This window comes from Lepisosteus platostomus, chromosome 6, assembly GCF_059453375.1.
Source record: "Lepisosteus platostomus isolate fLepPlt1 chromosome 6, fLepPlt1.hap1, whole genome shotgun sequence".
Taxonomy (NCBI): domain Eukaryota; kingdom Metazoa; phylum Chordata; class Actinopteri; order Semionotiformes; family Lepisosteidae; genus Lepisosteus; species Lepisosteus platostomus.
In genome coordinates this window covers 32,287,428-32,305,618 of record NC_142616.1, presented here as the reverse complement: position 1 = coordinate 32,305,618, position 18,191 = coordinate 32,287,428, and the positions used below count along the sequence as shown (strand labels likewise).

The window sequence follows — 18,191 nt, the reverse complement described above, 5'->3', positions numbered from 1 at the left end:
ACTGCTCAACTGGCCTCCTCTTGTTTGTGAGTGTTCTTATTAGTCATGTTAGACCTACTTATGAAGTATGTCTCAGGCTGCTGAACAATGTATTTCACATTATGAAGTCTTACTTTTGCAAAACTTTTCTTAGATAATATTTCATTTCTTTAACAGCTGGGCAAAATGTTCTACAGTAATTTGTATTCAGAACGTTTTCTCAGTTTATAGGCTTTTACAGTTGCTAGGTGGCAGTACAGTCCTATGTATCCTGTTTCTAACTCTCATGTCTCACCAAATTTGGACAGCACAAGCTTTGTTTAGAACAAAAAAACACTTTCATTATTGAAAAAGGTATGTTGTTAAGAGTGCTTCAGTAACTGAGAAAATATGAACCCGCTTTAGAAAAAATATTATTTAAATGACACCTGAAGAAGGCTCCACGGCCAAAACGTTGTGTTTTCTTTCCTCTTTTTTTTCAGCGTGGAATAAACCTATTACTTGTTCCTTATTTAAATGACAGCTTGTTTCACAACCATGGGTCTCACTGAAGCCTCTGATACAGTCACAAAAGATGATTCACACGATTCATCTGGAAATTAAAAATAGTTGTTTTTATTTTTTCTAATTCAACATATTTACTGTTCGCTAGGTGTTTCCAAAAACTAAAAATGAATTTAAGATTCTCTAATTGTTCAGTTTCCTGATAAATTTGTTAACAAAAACGTTTGGGGGGCATTTTTACCCAGACACATCAATTAAGCAGGAAACCAGTACAGTATTGTGGAATAACATTATTATAAATGAAGGTTTCTACTTTTTCTATTTCATAAAAGAATAGCACATTATAATAGCAGGGCAAATGAGGCATGTTCAGACATTTGGGAAATGATTCAGTTCACTATGCCCAATTTCAATATGTAATATTTTCCCAATCTAGCATGCCTTGAAAAGAAATAGATAAAGTTAAATTCCTTATTAAATTTATTCAACGTCAGGCATTAGTTCATGACAAAACCAATATATTAAAACTCTCTCTTCTGATTAATTTGTATAGTTAATAAGTTCGTAAAGCCTTCCCTTCACTCTTTAATTTCTTTGAACTTAGTCAGATTCCTAATTGCTGACATTTTTCTTTAATTTTGCCTTTTATTGTTTTCTGCCACTTTTTTGGAGTGATTCATAGATATGTGTAGCCAATACCAGCACACTATAATAGATTAATCATAATGTATATTATTATTATTATTATTATTATTATTATATGGTCCAAACCCTATAAGAATATATATTTGTGTGTGTTTAAGAGAGTGGATTTGTGTCAAATACACCTAAAAAATTGTTTCAGTAAACACTAACAACATTTCTTCTGATAAACAGAAACAAAACCTTTTAGACAGATTTCTGGATTAAAGTGGATCCAAGTGTTTAAAGAAGGTGGGTAAAATGTTAACCCACCAGTGCCACAAGTAAGATTGGGAGCTAGTATCTGTCAAATACGATAAGAAATGTTCATTGATCTTCTTAAGGTACATGTTGGGTTGAGCCTTTTCACAGGTTGATGTCAGATAAGAAATGACAACAAAGTAAATATTGACAGTGAGAGAGAGCAAAAGACTGAAATGGGGACTTAAAGAGAAACAGTTCTAGCCGTCTTTTATGTATGTTATTCTCAGAGAAGAGAGTTAAAAACATTATTCTCAAATAAGGTGGTAAAACTATTGGTGTTTCAAGATTACAAGTACAGTACAGCAGAAACCATGAGCATATTATAAAAAATCAAGTCCAGCTCTGAACAAACAGAAAGCTGCCATTGGTCTATTTAAAACATGTTACAATTAGTAATAGAGTAAAATAAGTGACCAGGGAATTACCTTGGGAATTATTTCCTACTGAGATGCCTCAAAACACTCTGAGATGACCAACACAAGTTAAACAAGTCAGGTATTATATTTTTCTCTTCATCATTTGACCATGTCTATCAGTGGCTCCCACATTTGTTTCTTAATTGGAAAGGACTGGTCAATAAATATCCTTGTCACGCGCCAGTATAAAAACCTGATAAGATGATTTAATTCTGATGTGAATTTTCAAAAGAAAGAATAAAATATTTGGAGGTATAACAAACATCTATGTTTTAGCAGGCTAGCCAAGGTTACAAAGTAGGCAACGTTTTCTTTAGCCCTGTATACCAAATTAAAAGGATTTTTGGCTCTCATTTTTCAGCTATACTGAAATTAAAATTTCCATGTGCACTCATGAACACAGTTGAAAATAAAAGTTTCAACAGTATTTCAAGGAGCAGTACACTACCATATGTATGTGTCCAAATGTTTCAACACTGAAACCTCTACTTAATCCAATACATCATAATAGATTTCTGTTGACATAAGTAATTTTAACTTGTAGAATTGTAGAAACAGTTAAGAGATAATTTCTTCTCCTTTATGGGCACAGATAAAATAGAAGAACTAGATTACTGTAATTTTTCTTCTACATAATGAAAGGCATTGTGAAGTCAGAGTGTAGTTGGGTACAGCAGGTGATAGCATGAAAGCATTTTCAAACTAGCCATCAACTGCAGATTTTTCACTTCTTTGGTCTGTGTGATCTTGGTCAGACTGATTTGAAGTCTTTTAACAAGTATTTAATTGAATTTAAGAAGGAATAGGACAATTCGAATATGCCCTTTAATATTATACGCTCTTGAACACTGTCATATTTAAGCATTAAAATGATTGGCTTTTTTACTTCATTTATTTGGTCTCAATGTCTGTAACATTTTCACAGCAAAGATAAATACTTCTAGCTAAGGCCTCCCTGAAAAAATAAAGTGTTTTAATGAAGCGCGGATTAGTGGCATAATTGCAGATAGGGAGAAAACAAGGATTTTACTGCAGGGACCTCTTAATTAGATTTAAGGATGTACATTAAAAGATTCTCTATCGCAAAGCCTTTAGTGATGTTTTTCAAAACCAAATACCCTATAATTATGGCATTTGAATTTGATGATGAAGACAGTTACACCTGAGCAAAAAATCAAGTAACATTAAACAGTCATTAAAAAATTGCATCATTTCTTCATTAACAAGTAGAACATAAGTAAGTTTCGAAACAAGGGCTGAAGAAAGAGTAGTTCTTCACGATCAAGACACAAATACAAAATAATCTGATTGTTTTCTTAAAAAAATATTTGAACAGTAAAACAGTAAAAGGCTACACTAAAACACATAAAAAACTTTTAAGTATTTTTAGAGGAACACATATTAGAAGTAAATATAGTTATATTTTGATATACCTGGTAAAACAGTATTTGTACCATTAGTAGTCTGATGAAACTATTAGTAACATCTAAATTTAATTATTTCCAAAAGAAATGTAACAGTTAATATATAGTTTATCACATAGGAATATTAATATATTTAACATTCAATAATTAAATTGCAAAAATGAGAAAACGTTTGACTATAAATTATTATAGTTTTGTTTAATTCTTGTTAAGTTTAACATTAGGCTTTTTAAGAAAGTTTATTTTTAAGCTTGTTGCTGTTTGTAAGTTACTACAGACGGATCCTCAGATCATCATGTGAAATTTGAAAAGTGGACCATCATGTTCTCAGCCCAGCATTTTACAGAAGTCACCTTGTCAGGGAGAGCTTTAACGGAGTTCCTCTATATAGCTGGTTAGCTCATATTTGGCAAGAGAGCACTGTAGGATATTGGAAGCTCGAGGTGGTGTTGCTAGTCAACCATACGTGTTGGGAAATACAGCAGACCCAAGCTCTATAAAATAAAATAATCCTTTTAATGCATTGTGAGATTTTCTATGCAATGATACTGTATATACAACATGTGTATTAAGGTTTTCAGTAAGAGATTAAGTTTCAAATTGCAGGATGTGGCTGTCCTGGGAAATGTTTGTACTTTGGTTATAAAATGGTTAATAATGTACATAAACCATAAAGTACAGAAAAGAACAAAATGCTCAAATTGGAATGATGCAATTAGTGGAGTACCACAAGGTTTTATAATGGGTCCACTGCTCTTTTGATTTATATTAATGCTCTCTAGCTTGTGGCTCAGTTAGTAATCAAGTCTACAAATGGTAGAAAAACAGAAGCAGCCACTGTAGGATTTAGCCAAATGACCGTGCAAACACCTGCCAGATGACATTTAACGTAGAGAAGTTCTGTGTGGAGTTTTATGTTCTCCCCGTGTTCACGTGGGTTTCCTCTGGGTGTTCCGGTTTCCTTCCACAGTCCAAAGACATGCTGGTAGGTTAATTGGCTTCTGGGAAAATTAGCCCTGATGTGAGTGTGTGCCTGTCTGTGTCTGGCCTGCAACGGATTAGGATCCTGTCTAGGGGATATCCCACTTTGTACCCGTTGACTGCCAGGATAAGCTTTAGCTCCCCCACGACCCTGAATTGCATTAAGCTGTTAGAAAATGGATGCATAGAAGTGCAGTGTGTTACATGCTGGTAGTACAAATGTCAACCATAAACATAATGGGAAACACTGAACTTGGACGACGCCACCTATGATGAAGACTAATGTGTTTGTGTTGTTATTGGTTTCGTCTTCTAGTCAAAAGCATAAAATATAAATAAAGGAAAAATATGTTAAAATTGTAAAATGCAATACCTCACTTATAATATTCTGTTCAGTTCTGGTCCACATAATACAAAATATAAAATGTTCCTCTGACATCTGCCTGGAGACTAGAGACCAGGTACATTGCCAAGCTCAAAGGAATGTCCTACTCTAATGGACTAAAAAACGAATATTGTTAATTTTGAACAAAGAAAACTAACAGGGTACCAGTCATAAGTACAGTATTTAGTATCTCTAAGGACATTATGAAAGTCAGCCCATTTGACTTCTTCAAAATCAACAGCGAAACACAGACTACAGGAATGGACTACAGTTAAGTGCATTTAAAATGAAGGCACTGCTTTGCAAACCATGTTGTCTTAACTGATGCCTTTGTTTCTTTCACAAAAGGCTAGATGTTTCTTGAATCACTTACAGTACCTACTCAATGCCTATTGTGCTAGATATGTCAGTGACCTCCTCTTGTTTACAGCTTTTATGCTCTTTTGAATGACTGCAGTGTATGCCTAAGCTGAGGTGAAGTGAAGAAGTGTGTTTCACGGTGATGCCCTCCTGTACATCACATTGTATAGCTGTATCTGGTCAACTGTGGCATATTTGCGTGGCACAGGGACCTAAAATAGCAAGAAGCAAAATCCATGTTTATCCTCTAAAGAGTGGTAAGGTTATGTAAGATTCAAAATCTAACATGTTAATTGTCATGTGTCATTCAAAGAGACTTGTTTGCAAGGTATAATGTTACTGTTATTAGTAAGCAAATTAAACCATGCAGTTTCAGAACAATAAACCCATGTTTACTCACATTTTTTTACACAGTCAACACAAGAGCAACATTTCATATGAAAACATGTTAGTTCTGTTTTCTTTTTTACAACCATGTAAAACAGAATGAGAACTTACTTCCCTATATAAATAGGAGATCACATGCAGTAGAAGTGCTGGGAAGCACTTGCATAGTGTGTCCAACTGCCACCTATAGGATCATGGAAGGTTTCACAAATTACAGATGGACTTATGTATGACAGTGTCCAATGTGTGGATATATTTAGCAGTTTCATGCACAGTGCTCATAACTCTATAATAGGATGTTTTATGCATATTGTGCCTGCACACATCTATATTGTTAGATAAAAAAGCCAGAGGCTGTTGACCTATTTTGTATTATCTGCATGACCTATTTTATTTTGGTGAAGATGAAATCAGTTCTTTGCAGGAGAAAGTCGGGTGAAGATCTGTGTAGCAATAGATGGATAAAAGTCTGATGAAGATGTAAAACAATCCAATTAATTAAATCAAAAGAGAGTTGTTATGGACTATGAATAAATTGTTTTTTTTTATTTGAAGCATGCTGTTGCAGTGACTTTCATTCTAAACATTTTCATATTCACTAACAATTAGTTATTTTTACAAAACAATTGTAGGGTATTATCCATTTTCTTTTATTGGAACGATATAGCAGTTGCAGTTTGCGTCAGCTTATAAATATCTCTTTCCAATGTGACTATAGGAAGGGGAATAATTATTTTTCTTTCCGTCTGTTTTCAATAAATCACCATTTAACCCAGATCACACGTGTAATAGCGAGGCTACAATTTCTTCCCCAGCCCAGGAGAAGATGACGTGTCCTTTGAAACGTGCATGGTCTGCTTCTTTTCAGGCTGCAAGCCTGATATGCAAACAGCATCGTTTTCATATTGAGTATAGGAGTGACACGCACACTGGTGCCACCAAAATGGCAGAGGCTGCTGGCACTCAGTTATCTGAGGATAACCTAGCCAGGTCCCTTTGTCCATCCCCATTGGTCCTCTAATGATGATGCACCACCCAAGGTGCTGGCAGCCACTGTTAGGCAATGGCACTGATTTAGATTTCAACTGCTGACCTACTGTGTTTGCTATAGGGAACATCTTGCATTTTACTAGATCAGCCAGTCAAGTATTCCCAACTTTTTCTGTCATGAGCTATTCTTTGGCTTTTTGTGTTACTGTGATGTTTCAAAATAACACGAAAACACCGACTAAACGTTTGTCCCAGGCAAACTCTTGCATCCTGATGGATTTTTATATTGACTCAAGTACGATGTAAAGAACTAGAATTTTTCCAATATGGTGATGGCTGGCTTATTAATGTAAATTATTTCAGAACTAAAAACATATTATATTTAAGTCCATAGGAATTTTGGTTTGCATTAACCACCTGGATTGTTCTTTTTGTGTTATTGGGAAGCAATTTGCCACTCTATGGGGCTAAGCCTTTCATAAAAGATAATTTGGGTGTGTTATTTTTAGACTTTACTTCTTTTTTGTCAATTAACTTATCCATGAGAATACAGGGTCTATGTACAGGCTGGATAAGTGCAATTTGTGCCAATTCTATTTTCAATTGTCCTTGACACTGGATTTGCAGTTTTTAAAAATAACAGCCTGATGCATGGTAAATGACTTCTCTATGACCTGTTTTAGTTTTTATTATGCCTTACTCATCTGCAGTGTCTGTTTTTTGTTCTTATACTTTCCATTTTAAAAGACACTCCCTTCTAGAGGTAGAGAAAGAGAGTTATATATTTACATGTGCTACCAATCTACGGAGCAAATGCACTGTAGAAAAGAACCCACAGTTTATCCACCAATGTAATAATACATTCACAGTCTGGTATCCATTAATCATATTGTATGCATATGAGGTTGAATACGTCAGCTCCTCAACAGCACAACATGTTCGTTAGTAATTTCTAATGTTTTCCAACAGGAAAAATAAGTTGGCATTATCAAAGGGGATGCGTTAACCACTTCAGAAGTTAAAGCCAGTGATCTCACTTTTGATTCAGCTGTTTCACTGGTTTATTTTTAATGTGCAGCTGCTTCTCCATACATCAGAAATCAAAAGGTCCTAGTTTCCTATTTAAAAAAAACTACAGAGTAAATTAAATGACTAGATTGAAAAATACCAAATAGTGAAATCGCATTTTTCTAGTTTTGTGACTTCCTTTAAAATACTATCCCAACATATTTTATATTATTTTAACCTGTCTATGATTAATGAATTGTTTTTAAACTCCAGAGGAATAGTTTTTAAAGAATTGTCTATAGGAGTCTGACGTGTATTAGATCCTTATCTTGCTGTTCTCAAAAAGATCACAAATTATGTGTTAATCATGAAGAAAGGACATACTATACACTTATTTAGGTGTGGGAATGTGGCAGTTCATTGGTTATTTCTTTATCTGATATGACAGCATTGTGTGCAAATAGACACTGATGTTTAATTCACACAGACTATGCTGTGTTGTTAACAGACTAGTTAATTATCAAAGTTTAGGTTGCAATATGAATATAAATTCCTATTTATATCATTAGGGCATTAGCCCTGATGACCATGATTTCATTCTCATGTATAGGATAGAAAGATAACGATTAAACAATCATTATCTGTATTTATAGAAGACCCTTGTACTTAATGTAAGGTATTTAAACCAAAAAATAAATGATAAAATGTATGGTCACCAGTTAACCAAAATCATTGCCATTTTTCACATTCATTTACCTTGTTTTCATATCCTGTTTTCCCTGCAGTTTTTTCACTATCCAAAAGTTAAGATCCGAATACCCTTTCAACAAATGAGATTCTTCTTACTTCTAAAGACAAGCTTCAGTACATATTAATAAATCCTTTAAAACTGAACACCTGCAAGGGAAAACGTATTTGAGAAAAACATGAACTGATACCTGGCCACGAAACAAAACTGTCATCTTTTTTTTTCGGGGTGGTAATATGTCCTTTAATTTCAATACCTGTCTTAGTCAGGTATTATACCATATTCCTAGATGACTAGTAAAGTCTGGTCATTAAATTTCCACCATTTCATTGTCCTTTATTCAATTGTTTTAGTCAACTAGGGTATTATCTTCAATATTGTGTCCACAACTGAAACAAGCTCGGGGACATAAACATTAAAACAAAACTGAAGTTTATTAGAATGACAGAAATAGCGACACTGTATGAGAATTTGATTTGCTCCTTAATGTGGAATATCCCTTTGGTCTTTGTGTTATCATACATATGAGATTTTGGTCTTTATAAGTTCAGTTACACCACAATGCTAGATTAACACTTGCCATTGCTGAATATTTCCATTTGTTTGCCGTCTGTCTGTTCTAAGCAACCAGAATGTTGTACGAACACACATAAACCATCAGAAAGCAGAGAAAGTGATAGTTTTATTGTCATCCAAGTATTAATCAAAGGCCAGTTGTTTAACGATGTCTAAAACATACATGAAGTGAGTTTGTATGTATTCTTATCGAAATGTTTTCGAATACTACAAATTATTCAAAAAAGTGTCCTTTTTGATGGTTTCATCTGTCAGAGAGATCACAGAGAACTTAGACAAAGAACAGTGGAATATAATTTTTAAATAACTTGGAACCATTGTAATTTATTGTGCATTGTAAAGCTACTCGGTCATGACCTTTGCAAAGTTCTATATGAAAAAAATAATTTAAAAGCTAAAACCTTCCAATTGAAAATTTTTGTTTAGTAATGTGATTTGGTTGTATAGCAAAACTGCCAAGAGGCTGTTGGTTCTTTCTTCCTATAAGTTGTTTCTTTGTAGTCTTAATTTAATCTCACATGCTTGATCTTCCATGATCTGAGCGGTTTCCCTCATTATATCTCCCCCGGCAGTCCAAAGCATACTGCACAACTTACATAATGCTGGCACAGTCCTTCATAAAGTAAGGCAGAGGACCAAAAATGTCTGACTGTTATTGGATACCCTTTGCACACTAAGGTTGTCTGCCAAAGTATAGGTCAAATGTATCTGTTACAAGAAAATGCTCTATATCTTACCACTCAGAGGTCATCAGTCAGAAATAAAGACATTGGGAGAACTGGTATCTTCATAAAAAGTATTTTCTTATACATGAGCTATTGATAAACAGCATCAGTTTTAAATGAGACAAAGCAGGCTACACTGTAAAATGTTATTTTATGACAACATCACTCTTACATATTGTTTTTTTTTTACAGAATGGACTCCTTTTTTGTAACATCAAACAACTCAGTATATTTAATGGCTTTTTTTTCAAATGTCTAAATTTCTTTCTCTGCTGGATGTGATACTGTTGTTGAGAATGACCACTGCTGATATTCTTCTTTTAGTAGACAGTGCCCTTTGACCTGCTGAGGCAATGGAATTCAAAACAAAGATTAAAATTCCTAAAGGATGTACTCATAGTACGTCGATCTAGGTTCTGCTCTTGAAGAACATGCTTTTTTCCTCTTCAAAGTCCTACTTGTTTCATAGATAATTATTTCACATACAAAACAAAGAAAAGTCCATTATTTACATCTTTTAGCCCACACTACAACCACAGGTCCCCATATTTTATGGTTGTGAGGGCCATGCATGTTTATATGTATGCCAACAGTGATATCAAAAAGCAGTCATCGCATCTTAAAACCATATTTTGTACGCTCATGCGGTCAAAATTATAGGAGTGGACATTCTGGACATTTTCAAAATTCCTTAAACGTTGGTCAGGTCAACTCAGGTAAAAAACAACAACAACAACAAAAAACTGTCCATTAATTGATTATTTAAGGGTATGAGTGGTCCACCATAAACTGGGGTTTTCAAAAAGCATATTCCTGTAGGGTTTTCATTCCAAGGCATACATTATTGTTTAAATTCTTTAAAAAAGGGTCACGAAGCAGTCACCTCTCGTGCGTTTGCTCACAGTCAGTCACAGGGAGTGTCTTCATACGGGCCTGTCCACCGCGTATTGGCAGGGGCTCAGGTTGGAGACAGGGTTCTGCACCGCAGGGTAGGCGAAGTTGGCGTGCTGCTTGGCCTTCAGCCTGAGGCTGGCCAAGCTGGAATTGCATGTGTCTCTGTACATGTAGGGACTGGCGGTGGTGGCGTAGGGGCAGGCGCTGGCAGAGACGGCCGAGTTCAGGGTGGGGCTGTTCAGGTTGTTGAGATTGCCGAGGTTGTTGAGGCCCGAGCCGGGCACGCCGGTCACGGCCGAGGGCACCATGGAGGACGCCATGTTCATGGAAGAGATGGAGCTGGGTGGTGAGAACATGGGTTGAGAGGAGAGAGGGCTGACATTCATGGAGTTGAAAAAGGGGAAGCTTTTGGCAGAAAGTGGGCTAGTGGCGAGACTCTTTGTGGCCCAGTTGTTGTAGGAGTAGCCTGAGTACATGTCATCATATGGCTGCATGAGTCCATTGAACTGGGCCCCAAAGCCATTCTTGCACAGCTCTGCCTGCTGGTTCCGTTCTCTCTTCCTCCACTTAGCCCGGCGGTTCTTAAACCACACCTGCACAGACAGGAAGAAAGCACAACACACCCGATGTCAGCCCTCTCACAGAAAGTGAAAGTTCCTGTTTTAACTTTTCCAAACGAACACTTGTTCGATTGGAACCTGTGAACTCAACAGAAGTTGGAACCCGTGAAGCTGAACATGGCAGAAACTGAATCAATGCAGTTGTACATACAAAGTCACTGAAATATCTCACTTACGGTGATGAAACAATAAACATACTGAGCATAAAAAGAAACTTATTTCATAATTGTAATAAACTCAACTAGCAATCAGGAAAAGGACAAAATATTTTGTAGTCCATACACTGATAGTTTATTGAATACCTATAGGCATTTTCAAGTTTACATTTGTCAACCATAGATCAACAAGGGATCTATTATGAAAGCCACAGGCTAGTTCAGTGTGTTGACCACTGATGGAAACCTGCCTCTCATTTGTACAAGGTTGCAGATTCTGTCATGCGGAATTCTACCTCACTCATTTGGAAAACCCATAACAAATATGTGCCTCTTCACAGGACTCAACAACTGTTCAATGGGTCACAAGTCTGGAAAGACTGGACATCCATGGCATAAATGGTGTTAAATCAACTCTTCTCCTGAGCCCAAGCAACTCGCTCACTAATGATCAGAATGATCTATCAATCAAAATAGGCCAAAATCTGTAATCAGTATTCAGAATGTGTATAATTTTCCCAAAACATACAAAAATAAAGTGAACGTTTTTTAATACACATTTAGTACACATTTTACTTTCAGATAGCAGCCTTTACTTGCATATGTAAAATAAAAAAAACAAAGAAAAAGTCTACTTCATAACTGCTGTCCAAGATCCAAAGTGATTAAAATACTGCTAAATACTGCTTTTTAATTGTAAACATACAAAGTGTAGCCAATATTTCATACGTTCCTGAAAGCTGTGAAACGGCTCATAAAAAGCCTTGAGGAGATGCTCAGTATGAGGCTTTTGATTTCAATTGTGTAATGATTAGGCCACTGTCGACAACCTATATAAAATCCGCAACGTTCAGATTTTGCATATTCTCTGGCCCAGACCCTCATGGCTGAGACTGAAGGATAGCAGGCAGGCCGTGAAAATGAGATTGTTGGAATTATTTTAAATATGCTGAAAGGGGCAGCAGCAGGGGAGGTGATAAGGGCGACAGGGAATTTGAAATGACAAACACATAGACAGGAATTGACATCTAGTTGCACTATATATATACGGCACATAAATTAAATGATGTCTGCAAGAGGGTGTCACTTCAAAAGAACTAATGCATGAATGGCAAAAATAAAAACAGAATACATCTGCTGTTGAACTGGTGTTGGAGGACCAGTAGATGGCATTCTTTCCTCTGGACCAAACATTCCAAACCAGCACATGACCATGATTTGGGGAAGTTTTTGAGATCGATGAACTCTCCGTTTGGGAGAGCACTCCTAGAATATTCATTGGGGTGGTAGGTGCTATGTAAGTGCCACGTGTCATTAACAAAGATATTGTGATTTTTGCACTAAGTCTTGAAAAATGTGCTGAAAGAAATGAAAAACCGTTCAAGGTTACCAAATATTTCTGTAGCTATGTTTTTTGCAAGCCAAAAGTGGGATAAAATGATCAATGAACAATCCACCTCAAATGCAGCATAAACCCCAGAAAACAACCTGGGTTGAGCTCAAACCATTAATAAAATATGTAAATATATATACATGCACTGTAAGACTACTAAAATGAAGGGGGAACCTTACAGAATACATGACAGTATTATATGGAGTGAACCCATATTGTAAAGAATGGTGTTTAAAGTAGGAGTGTCTTCAGCTGTTGCATTCTTTGTTACCAGACAACAGTTGCCTCATGAATGATACAATGCAACTAGTAACCATTCTACAAAGCCTTCGTTTTATACTTTCATTTATACACAGAAATAAATCCACTTTGACTGATGAGGACTGCATATTGATTTTTATTAAAATCACTGAGAAGGTCTTCCATTCCTGAGAGCTGTACCTGCTCACTGGAGTGCCTGAATAAATAAACAGAGGGATGTGTGAACTTTCTTTGTTTACTAGGAGTCCTCTCTGCCATTCGTGTAACTCAAACCTCTGGACTGGGTGAAACAAAACCAAAGTCAGGAGTGGAGCCCTGTTAGAACCTGTGCCGTACAGCCACACAAGCTGCATGTGAGGAAACTCTCTCTGTAAAAACGTGCATGAGATAAGAGTCATCACAGTTCTGGCAACAGCATTATATTGAACAATCACAAAAGAAAGAATGAGTCACAAGTGCACCTTTGTGAGAGGAAAAAAACACAGGTGATAAATTTGTCCGTACTACCAATAAACCTTGTGAGTGCTAGTAGATTGCTATCACTGTAAGCCAAAATGTATTTTTTTTAATTCAGCTGATAGTTAAAACAATTGTTAATTTCTGATTCTAATTCATGTAATTACGACAGACATTTTCTAAAATGTTGCTTTACATGGCTATTGAAAGATTGCATTTAATTAAAAATATTAAGTAAAAAAATATTGAAAACTCATTATTCCACAATATATAATATATAGGCTATTAATTCTGTATAAAATGCATGGCATTCCTGGCAGTTAATAGTGAACATGCGCACACTTACAGGTTACTGTTCTAAGTTTAATCAGAGTAATATCACATTTGCATAAATATGCAAGATATTGAAAAAGCACATGGCTTTAAATTTGAAATCATTTCTAAAACACTTCCCTTGGGACTCTGTCAAAAATAATAATAAATCCATTAAGTAAAACTGTTTTATTAAATAGTCATGTCGAAAGTAATTTATTAAAATTATTAAATTCAGAGTTAACTTCAGAGTTTTTAATGAAAAAATGTCAAGCAGAAACTGTTTTCTTCTCATTTTGTCGACTCTAAGACCCTATTTTTAGAGAGCACAGAGAGATTAAATTTATAAAAGTAAATTTCAATTGAAGAAATATTTAATTCCTTGCTCAGAGAAAGATCTATAAAATATATGAACCATTTTCTTCAACTGACATTTGAGTTAGTGCATCTGTATACGTGCAAGTGTGGAGCGAATCGGCTGATTCCTGCAATATATGACTCATATAAATTATATAAATGTACATTTTGTTCCAGATTCAGAAATACGTGTTTTCTATTGAAAAAATCAGTATAATGAATATCAGCTGCACTTAAAAATGTATTCCAAATCATTATAGCTCTTTTGACCTATAAGACACATTTAAAGAGATTACAGGGCAAACTGCTGTCCAATGCATACTACTAAGAAACAATTTAAACCAATTTGAACCCTCTTCATAGCCTCACTTACTTCATCTGCAACTTTCAAGTTAATGTCAAAGGTTTGCAAACCAAACTTCTACTAATAAAACCTTAATTTGTACAGATGATTGATCCATTTTCCTTTAAAATCAAGTCCAGCAGTTAGGGTTTATGTTTCCAAACTAAACATAACTCTTCTATTTTTACAAGTGAGGTGTCAGGAAATTTGTTATTGCACGAAACAGAACACCTTTGCAGAAAGCCACATGCAATGTGTTCTGCTATTATGGACTGATTTATCTGTTAGTTTCTTGTGAAGGAAAAGCTACATTTTGCTGTAAAGCCAATTTGCCTATCCAAAACACTGCAAAGCAGGGCAGTAGCATATTAAAAGACAGGCTCAATTGTACACATTAAATTACAGTATGCCATTTTAATTTAAAAGGATAGATAGACTTTAAATCTGTTTTCATTCATACTTTAAAAATATAATTTCAAATCTCTAATATATAAAATATATCACCCCTCTATCATTAGGTTCCGAAAACCTTACATTTTTTTCTCAGTGTATTAACATTTGGCTTTACACTTCATTAATTCACTTATCTTGTGAATTTACTGAATTATTGAACCAGATTATGTTTTCAATATATTGCTGCCTAAGTGGAGCCGCTTGTTTATTTACGCATTATAAATCATAGTACCATAGATCACTTCTCCATTAAAACCTAATGTGAGATACAGTATATTTTCAGTCTTTTGGTTCCTGGGTTTTAGCCATGGTACTTACTTAAGAATAGACCAAAAGACCTAATGAGAGTAACTTCTTTGCTATTCGCTTCTCAAAAATATTTTGTTAGTTTGGTTTTCAGTCAGAACACACAAATGTATATTCACAGAAGAATGTTAAAACCATCCACAACACACATACTGAGCCTTATTATCACCTGCAGTGTGCTCATCAGCAACCCGAATGCCCTCAATCTCAATCTGGGAATTTCAGATTATCTAGCTATTTGTTTTGAATTGAGGGTTCCAGTATCAGCTTGCAAACATAAGCATAATATTAGGTTTCTCAGCAGCAAGTCCATTAATTCAGATTTGTTTTCCCAATCCATTTAGGTTCTCTTGACCCTCGCTTTTAATATTTTCATGCCATCTTGCCTCAGCAGATATCTGTGATTACTAAAATAAAACCCACATCCTATTCTTTGGATAATAATTCAGCAGTCTTGCTTTCTATAAGATTTGCCATTCACTGTCCAATTGTTATACATTTCATCAATGAATCATTAGATAACTTGTAGTTACTATCCTCCTCTTTAAAAGTAGAATTTAGACTCCAGCCATTTTTGGCTGAGGCTCTAGAACGTGCTGTTGCCATTCAGTTACAAGATCATTTATCTTCCAAAAATGTATCATAGACCATTAAGATTCTTGTGCCATCTCTCCTCACAGATATCTGTGATCACTTAAATGAAACCCAGCTCCTGTTCCTTGGATCATAATTCAACAGTCTTGCTTTGTATATGTTTTGCAAGATCATTTATCTTCCAGAAAGGTATCAGACCATTTTAATCTGTTTTTGCCATGCATAGCATACTGTACTATGGGAATTTGTGAAAGGGTGACATCTTGGAAGACTGACTGTCACTAAAACAGTATGTAGATACTTGCGCATTTGCGACTGTATTCCCCTTTTCTTTTTCTTCAAAAAGTGTCTTCTTTTTATCTTCAAAAGTTGAAACCTTGGAAAAAAATCACGCATATCCCACTAATTCTATCCAACTGCATGAATTCTGTTTTTTTCCAGTGTACCCTTTAAATTTCCTTTCCACTGAATAACATTCACTTGAGGGTGCCGTTGATATGAAGTGCTTTCTTACCAGATATCAAAAGTACGAAGAATGTAATCTAGTTTATTTTAATTTAGATTTTCAAAACATCATGTGACTTTTAATGCAGCTGTATTATTGTTGATCTTTTTAATTGGAATATTTTTCCAACAGTGTCCATTAACCATCAACATCTTTCTTCAAATTCAAAATCTGATTATATTTTCTCCTCTTCAAGTAATGCAGTATGCAATGTATTATTTCACAGTCTACTGAGACTACTTTTATTATTTTTAGATTGAAAAGTAATCGCATTGTACCTGTGTATGATTGGTCCATTCCTAATTTATTTGTTTCTCAGTTGATGTAAAAATCACACTTAAATAGAACAACTTCCTAAAATCACAATTTAATAGACCCTGGAAGGGGAGCTTCGATGATAGAATTTCCTTCATGTATTACAAAGTTGGAATGAACTCTGTAACCATGTGGTCAGGATTAAATGTCACTGGAGGTTTAAGATTTTACTGTGCAGGCAAGTGCAATTTGATACGTATTTGTGCTTAATATCCACAAGCGTTGTCTAGTGTTCACTCTGGACAGCGTGCAACAAAACTGCAAGATCGCCCTTCCATTTCTCACTCTTTGTAATCTACAGGGTCTGGATGTTTTTTTTTTAGGTTTGTTTTTCTTTTAATGTGCAACATCTGTATTTCCTATAAAAGTGCTTTTTCAAAACAAGTTTACAGTTCCAACAGATTGAGCCAATACAACAAGAAGATGTAATATTGTAAAAAGAAATAAGAAGGCCTACAAAAAACAATTATACTGTATATGATGTTTAAATCAAAGGCTTCAGACAAATTATTTTAGTGCCCTGGACAGTTTATCTACAATGGAAAGTAAATGTAAATGGAAGACATTTAGTAAAAATAATGTCATCTTACAACCTAATGGTACAGTATAATTAATATTATACTCTTAGATCAGTAGCACTTAAATCACTTAAAAATGGTCAATTTTTAAAAAAGCATTATTTTGAAGTAAGAAAAATTAATTCACGACTTAAAAAAAAGGTTTTGACCATTTCTGTCTGAATTCCAATTAACTTCCTCTAGCTTCCCAAGACCTATTAGTACACTCTTTAATTTGTCTCCACCCCACAGTTGGCTATTTTTAAACATTAAACCAGACAAAAACTAAAAATCGGTCCACTAGAATCTCATTCACTAGTAGAGCCCTTTTTGAGATCCATCCATCCATTTTCTAAATCCTTCATCCAGTTCAGGGTTTTGGGGAGTTGCTGGAGCGTATCCCAGCAAGAAATGCGTGCAGGGCAGGATACACCCTGGACAGGATGCCAGACCATCACAGGGCAGACAGACATACACTAATGCCAAAGCCCATTTTCCAAGAAACCAATTTACCCATGTTCCACCTTATTTGTTAGAAGGTCCTAGGATAAACAGGCCAGAACCATTTATCAAGTAAACAATTACAGATAAACAACTTGAATTTCATTTTAAATCAAACAAATTGACTTAGAGTACATGACATCTTATTGTATTTACAAAATATTGAGGCTTCTTAAATCAACAGCCTCCTTTAAGTTCCGTGGAGAATAACTGAAGCAATGTGGTACATAAATTATTATTTTATAAAGAACTTTGTTTCATTCAAATTCATAAAATGTGCATATAATTGAGATCTTAAGCTGATGTGCTTACTGACTGTTCCATTAAAATATTTCACAGCCCATCAATCACCTAGTGGCTTGCAGTTTATGGAAGGGGACATCCTTCATTATTGCACAGGCTTCAGTCACTTTACAAATGGCCTGTCTATATTTCGCCAGGGCCCACAAAACATTGTGTGGCAAAAAATCCTCCTTAATCAGCTTTGATTCTTTTGAAATGCCATCTTTTCTGCATTAGCAAAAAGAACAAGATCAAAGATAACAAGAAAGCAGCACATTACAGAAAATATGTAGAATGCAACCGATTGTGAGTATTCGGTCTTTTGTCTTGTCGTTGAATGCTTTGCTTAATGCAGAGGGAGTTCTTCTCAGGTGTGCCAGGGACTACAATTCTGAGAAACAGTTTTCTTTATCTATCTGTTGCTTCATAATGTTAGTAAATGGGCAACTCTGTATTCTT

General features: G+C 35.2%; 1 protein-coding gene across 2 annotated transcripts in view; it reads right to left on the bottom strand.

Moving 5' to 3' along the window:
- Positions 1 to 8,542: 8,542 nt before the first annotated feature.
- The window catches only part of pitx3 (paired-like homeodomain 3), a 40,269-nt gene continuing 30,620 nt past the window's right edge, over positions 8,543 to 18,191 (bottom strand). For both annotated transcript variants that reach the window (XM_088635448.1, XM_088635449.1), the window contains one exon: positions 8,543 to 10,915. In XM_088635448.1, the coding sequence (XP_088491574.1) occupies positions 10,352 to 10,915 (564 nt within the window). In that variant the 3' untranslated portion in view covers positions 8,543 to 10,351. The remainder of the gene's footprint in view (positions 10,916 to 18,191) is intronic.